The 6,794-nt window shown below is 57.2% G+C and overlaps 1 protein-coding gene across 1 annotated transcript in view; it reads right to left on the bottom strand.

The window, feature by feature from the left end:
* TMEM63C (transmembrane protein 63C) overlaps positions 1-5,955 on the bottom strand; it is a 12,121-nt gene extending 6,166 nt beyond the window's left edge. Inside the window, exons 1-7 of the mRNA XM_009319501.1 lie at positions 5,758-5,955; positions 5,293-5,372; positions 4,174-4,261; positions 1,895-1,932; positions 1,307-1,452; positions 951-1,002; positions 370-510 (exon numbers count right to left, since the gene is read on the bottom strand). Of these exons, the coding sequence (XP_009317776.1) occupies positions 370-510; positions 951-1,002; positions 1,307-1,452; positions 1,895-1,932; positions 4,174-4,261; positions 5,293-5,372; positions 5,758-5,955 (743 nt within the window). The remainder of the gene's footprint in view (positions 1-369; positions 511-950; positions 1,003-1,306; positions 1,453-1,894; positions 1,933-4,173; positions 4,262-5,292; positions 5,373-5,757) is intronic.
* Positions 5,956-6,794: the final 839 nt, after the last annotated feature.

The raw sequence follows: 6,794 nt of genomic DNA, 5'->3' as shown, positions 1-6,794 counted from the left end.
ATGCAACCGTTTGACCTTCCACTGCCCCCCTGCCCCCCCGGCTGCCAGGAAGGCAGAGGCGAGCCGGAGCACGGACTGCCACCCCGGAGGCTGGTCAGCACAGACCTCCTCAACACCTGCTCCCAGACCCCGGGGCACAGCCAGACACTGCCACCTCCCAGGCAGACAGACACAGTAGAGCTTCAATCTCAAGAGACAAGGCAGCAGGAGGGAGACATTTGCCTCCGGGCTGCCAGGCTTTCTCCAGAAGCTGGGGAAAACCAGCCTTATCTTTCCCTGCCTGCCCTGTCCCCGGCTGTTTCTAAAGCTCTCCCTACATACTGGGACTATCTTTTCTGCAAAGCACGAAGTTGTCCATTAGTGCTGCACAAGGCAGGGCTGGAGGAAGGGTGGTTGCTCACCTTCTCGTTCTCTCTGTATTCGAGGTGGACGGAGTGGTGAGCCATGCAGAGGATGGTGAGGATGAAATAGATGAGGGCGAAGATGCTGTGCAGCCACAGGAGACGGTCCCTGGAGGAGGGGAAGAGGAGATTGGCGAGCACTGCAGTGGACGCATGGCACGTGGACCAGCCTGCCGCTCAGCACCTCACCCACAGCCACCCCCACCGCCCAGCAGGACCTCCCCAAGCCGGCTGCTGGACCCCCGCCCCAGGGACGAGAGGGGCAGCATCCAGGGTGTTGTCCGAGATACTGCAGAAATGAGGCCACCCAGAACCTCTGAGAGCACCTCTGCCGGCAGCAGGGTGCAGCGAGCAGTGCCAGCAGGCTGCCTACTGCAACGGTGCTCGTGCACAGTGCGGACAGACATGGGGGCTACCACGAGCAGCATGCTGCTCACGTGGACCTGTCCCCATTCTGGGACTGTGGTGAGTGCCATTCCTGGCCACTCCCAGCAGTGCCCGCTGCAGCAGCAGTGCCCACAGCCCCCCCTGGACACAGGAGCCACGTACTGTGTTGGGATGTTGGCGATGGTTGTCCGGCCGAAGTGGGTGGGATTGTGTCCTGCAGGGGAAGAGAAGCAGGAGGTTATGGGAACCCAGTGCAGCATGTGTGTCCATGCTTGCAGGGTTAGTGACTCTGGTCTTTGCTCTTTTCCATCTCCCGGGTCCCTGCCAAGCCCCCGTCACCCTGAAGCCCCCGCCTCCTGCGTTCCTCTGTCCCACAACTGGTGGTGGGTTCCTGCTCACACTGGGGCTCCTGATGGCGGGGTCCTTCTGCCGTCTGTCCCCAGGGCAGGGTGCTCACCTGAGGATGGAGAAGCTTGTGCCATGCTCCTGAGCCCTCCCGCAACTGGGGAAGCACCTACCCAGGAGGTCCCCCGAGAAGTTGACGGGCAGGATGACGGCCACGGAGAGCACACAGACCAGCATCAGCAGGACCAGGAGGTGCCGCTGGAAGGAGAGGTAGGTGGTGGCGTCGATCCCACACTTGCTCTGAATCTCCTCGTCCCCCCTTGCTCTGAGTCTCCTCGTCCCTGGGGGAGAGGCGGGTGGGGGTGAGCGCTGGTGGTGCCTCCCCACCACCTCCCGCCCCAGGGACACTGGCTGGTCCGGCCTCCCCCAACCCACGCCAACTCATGGCATCCTGCCTGTGACATGTGGGATTTGGGCACAGAAGGAATGGGGGATGCAAGCAGCCCTCAGGCTGCCATCCCACTAAGGGACCAGCTCCTATCAGAAGAGGTTGAAGCCCATTCCTTTGGGACAGGAGCCAGGGGCCAGGAGGAAACACAGAGGTGAGCCCTCTGCTCTCTCTCCCAGGGGATATTTTAGGAGGGCTCTCCTCAGCTGCCAGTTCCAGCAGCTCTGGGTGATGCATGACCACCTACGGGCACCGGCTCCCCAGGGGCGGGCAGTGGTGGGGCACAGCTGCAATGCTGAGGACACACACTTACTTCATCTGGTAGATAGAAATGAGCCAGGAGCAGAATCCCTGGAAGGGAAGAGAGTTGGGATGAGCCAGGGGCGGCCACCTCCACCTCTCCGGCGAGGAGCCAGGACATGGCACGCATTGGGGATGTGTGCAGAGATGGTGCTGTGCCTGGGGCTGGGGGGCTGAGCAAACGGAGGCAGCACGCAGGGCAGCTCGGCGATGCTCAGCCCAGCAGCTTGTCTGCAGTGGTGGCCAAAGGCGCTGCCTCAGGAGAAGCAGGAAACACAGGGCATCTCTGTAACACAGGCTCCTGGCTTCCAGCAGCTTCCTCCTCTGTGCTTTCCCTGACGGTCCCTAACATGCAATGTGCTTTTTTGACCACTACCAAGCGCTGAGCCGGCACTGCCATAAAGCAATATATGACAATGCCAAGATCTTGTGTAATAGCTCATTCCCTGTCACTGCATATGCAATATTAGAGTTTTTCTCCTCTATGTATTATGTTACATTTTACCAACGCTGGAGTTCATGCAAGTTCAAGGTCCCTCTGCAGTCTTCCCTGTCATGGCTGTACCGAATAACACTTGGCCATCAGGCCCCTCCTCTTCACCTCCTTTCCAGAGGGTTTATGCTGACCTTGGACGGGAGGGACCCTGGGCAGCCCCCTGTGGGATTCCCTTACCCTGCCCCATGAGAGCTGGCACCTTCTTCCTCCTCTTTAATCCCCAGCTTTATCCAAGCCAGGACCTTCCCTCCTACCCCACAGCTCAGCTTTGTCTGATTGACCGCAGTGGGAGGCTTTGGATGTGCAGGCATCCCCACGTGCCTGACAGCTCCGCAGGGGTCGGACACCCTGCTAGCACAGCTGGGCTGACTCCCCTCCTATGCCCCGCTCCGGGGCTCTGCTCTGGAGAACCATGTCTGGGAAGTTCTCCACGCAGACCCCAAGCTCCCTGGCCTGTAATTTCTTGGGTTTTCCAGAAACCCTCCTGAAAAACCAGCATTTATCAGCTGATTCCCAGCTCTCTAGGATGCCCATGTGCAGGAGAGAGGTTGCATGCTGCAGTCAATAGCTTGGCTATTCGTCTCGGGGAGAGTGAGGAGTCCCATGCCTGCTCCTGGGAATTTGTGATGGTAATGGGAATTTGTCAGGCTGCTTTTATTGCAACCTCATCCTTCAACCCTGCTGTTGGAGGGATGCTCTGGTGCTTCCCCGCAGAGAAGGGCTCCTGGACAAGAATTTGGTCGAGATCCTCCTCACTGGATACAGGCAACAAAACTTTATTTAGCTCTCCTGCCATATTCTTGCCTTCTCCAGCAAGCATTTTCTATCTTCACCACCTATCGGCCCTACAAACCCTCTGGCAGGTTTCCTGTTCCTGATGTGTGAAGAAAAATCCAGTAGTTGCTTTTATGCTCTCTACAAATTTCTCCTCAAACTCTTCTTCCTTCCCACCTTAGTGCCTTTTACATCTAACCTGGCAGAGTTTAGATTTTCCTCATTTGGGAACAGCTTGACTTTTAAAAAGGTGTCTTCTTACATCTAATAATCTCCCTTAATCCGCTCTTTAGCAGTGCTGGCATTCCCTGTGGTCTTTCTTACTTATTTTTTGATGAGCAATATATATTTGCCCAGAGCATCCAGTACTGAGCCTTTAAACAGGCCTCCTGCCACCTGCAAGGATTTTGCTTCTTTACCTTTCCTGCCTAGTTTTTTTTTTTAAGAATTTCTGTCATTTTTTTCATAGTCACACCAGTGACTGATTTTTGAGCTTTTGTTGCCAAAAAAGAGAAAGAAACAGACAGAAAAATGTGTCAGTCCATGCTCATTTCCAGCAAAACCTGGTTTGTGCCTGGTGTGGTGGAGGGAAACAAAAGATGGCTTTAAAGCCCCCACAGCCCACCATGCCAGCAGAGGTGGAGGTGTGATCCAGGGGACTCTGTCCTGCCGGAGCCAGAAAAATCCCTGTGGGCATGCAGAGCAAGGCTCTGGCCACGCATCCAACTAGGTCCCCGCAGCCGGCAGGGACAGCCATGCAGCCAGGAGATGCTCGCCCTGGTGGGAGCATCCCCTCCGAGCTGCCATTCAAGGTAGATGCCTCAAACCAAGCCAGCACAAAGAAACCCTCCAGCTTTCCCAGGAATACCCTGCTGCTAAAGAGGTGTTAAGCAGGAAACCCACACTGGAGGATTTAATTTCTCCCGTTTAACTTCCGACCTGAGTTTCCCATGAAGAGCAGGGAGGGCTGGGCCAGGATGAGCCCAGCCTGGGCTCCCCCTGCCACGGCTGCCAGCACTCACCACATCCTTGTTGTCGACATCCAGGGGGCTGCTCTCCGATGGAGACTTCTCCTTCTCACTCTGCTCTCCGTAGAAAAGCGACGTCAAACTTTGCAGTCAGTGGCGGAGCGGAGGGGTGAGGCAAGAGAGAAGCAGCAGATGGGAGAGGATGAGCACCCTCGGAGAAGCTTCTCCTAGGAGAGCTGCCCAGGAAATGCCTCCCCCCCCTCCCCGCATCCTGACTGAGGCTGGACCAGTGACTACCGCTGGGCTCAGGGAAGGGCCTGCACTCACTGCCTCTGCACCGATCAGTCCCTGTGGCTTCTCTGTGGCCCGGGCCCACAGCAGGGTGGCTGGTGGAGAATTGGCCTTGGCTCCAGGACAAGAGCCTGCTGAAACGGATTTTTATATTCCACTGGTTTCAGCCTTCAAATGGCATTTTGGTCTCCCCGGTGAAGCGACATATTGCCTGTCCATTGCCAGACTCAGCTCCAGAGCCTGAGCCCAAGAGGAGCTGGAGAGGGGAGAAGGCAGGAGAGGGGCTTTTCCAACATTTCCTCCTGCAAAGAAAGATGCTCTGCTGCCTGGGGTGAACCATGCTCTGGCAGCCACGCAGCTGCAGGCAGCACAGCCTACCTGGAAATCTGGTCCGGGCTCTGTTTTCACCAGGACACTGGTATTTTGGGGGGATTCTGCACCTAGCCCAAAGGATGGGCCAGGCAAGCTGCTCTGCTGACATGAGGAACAGTGTTATTGCTGCATGTCTCCCTCTGCCTCCTCCGCTGGCCAGCCCTGCTCATCCCAAGAGCGGCACGGGGAGAGGCGGCATCTCAGTCCCCACCCGAAAGCAGCTCTTGGGCCTCTGTCCTTCCCAGGATGGTGCCCTCTCTGGCACCGAGAGCACCATCACCAGATGGTGCCTGTAAGAGGGAATCAAAGCTGGCTTGGGCTTTCCTTCTCCCTGCAGCAGGTGGTGCCTGTGCCTCCATGGGCAAGGGCAGCCAGGCCATTCCTAGTGGGAAGGAGGGACAGGAACACCTGCTGAGCTTCTCCATGGGCCACACCACAGTGCTGGCCCTCCTGTCAGCCCTCTTGGAGAGGCTGGAGCCATCATCTGCGGTGGCCTCACGTCCTGCTCACCTATCATTGTCCATCAACAGTGCCAGGCGTCCATAGTCCCAAGCTGCTTTCCGAAGGCAGGAGAAGACCAGGAGGAGAAGCTGGAAGAAGAGGGAAGAGGAGAGATGAAGGGTTTTGTCGCAGGGTCTCACCCCATGGGGTCTCCCCACATCCCTCCTTTCTGTTTTCCCACTCATGAGCCCAAGCTCATGCAAAACTCTTGCCTGAAGCCAAACTGCTCCTGCTCCATGATCTCACCACTGCTGCCCAAGTGCCACATGCTGCCCACCATGATGTGGGCAAAGCTCTTGGTCCCCTGCACTTGCACCCATTCCCCCAAACAGCCAGGCAACCGGCATGCACACTGCACACACGTGTGGCTGTCAGCACACCCCTAACACACACACTCGTGCTTATAGCCAGTCTCTGACACCCCAGCCTGGGGCTGCGGTGCCCATGGACATGGCACCCTCCTGGCCCGCTCACCAGCCAGAGGATGAAGTTGATGGCAAGCACAGTGGGCACACCGCCAAACGGCAGCCCTTCCAGGACGGTGCTGCGGGAGCGGGCGCTGAAGCATTGCTCCTCCGTGCTGTTCACCAGGGCATCCAGGAAGCTGAGCACGTCCAGCGAGGTGGGGCCGGCACCACCAGGTGCTGGCTCCACCGAGTACATGCTCTCCATTGGTGCCGTCGTGGGGCCTCACCCTGCAACACAGGGGCAGGGGTGCGGACGGAGAAGGCTGTGCTTGAAAAGGGGCCGTGGCTCTTTCAGGTCCTCCAGCGAGGTCTGAGGAGCTCACTAAGGGCAGGGAGGGGAGAGGACTGGCTGGTGACCTTGGAGCTTCCCGAGTACCAGTCTCTCCCAGGGAGGGGCTGTGGGACACAGGTCAGGGGGTGTTGCTGAAGAAATCTCTCAGCTACCTCATACCCTTTCCCCACCCCATTAAACCCCATGCTATTTGGTTGTCTCCATCATACCTGAGACAGGTCTCTCACCACGTCTGCCCCTCAGTCCTGGAAGCTGGGTTGAGTCATGGCCACCTTGGTACGGTCAACAGGCAGGAATGAGGGGCTGAAGCATTTGCTTGAGTTTCTGAGAATAAGAGCAATGATCATGTTAACAACTGGGCTACTAGGGCTGTGCTTGCTTTGCTCCCCGCAGCCAGGTATCTACTGTGTGTGGAACTTCCCCGGCCCTCCCTTCTCCCCCAGCATCACAGTCTGTATGACTCAGGAGTTGTGGGACCTCCCTTCCATCTTTCCACCAGAGCAGGATTGCTCCTTCTGAGATATCTTGAAGTCTTCAGAAGAATCAGCTTCTCAAAACCCTAAATGCCAAGGTACCCCCCATTTCCTCAGGAGCTGATACCGCAGGCTACAGCCCTCACTGGTAGGAAACACTTAAAGGCCATTAATGGCCAAGACTGTGGCATGTTTCCAAAACCTTTCCTATGACTGTGCTTTAAGTAGGAGAGGATTCTCTCCGAACCTGCAGTGCCTGGGACCCCTGGGAACAAGCAC

Source organism: Pygoscelis adeliae, unplaced genomic scaffold (genome assembly GCF_000699105.1).
Source record: "Pygoscelis adeliae isolate BGI_AS28 unplaced genomic scaffold, ASM69910v1 Scaffold71, whole genome shotgun sequence".
Classification (NCBI taxonomy): Eukaryota; Metazoa; Chordata; class Aves; order Sphenisciformes; family Spheniscidae; genus Pygoscelis; species Pygoscelis adeliae.
The sequence above is the reverse complement of the archived record's forward strand: the minus strand, read 5'-3'. Positions and strand labels throughout refer to the sequence as shown.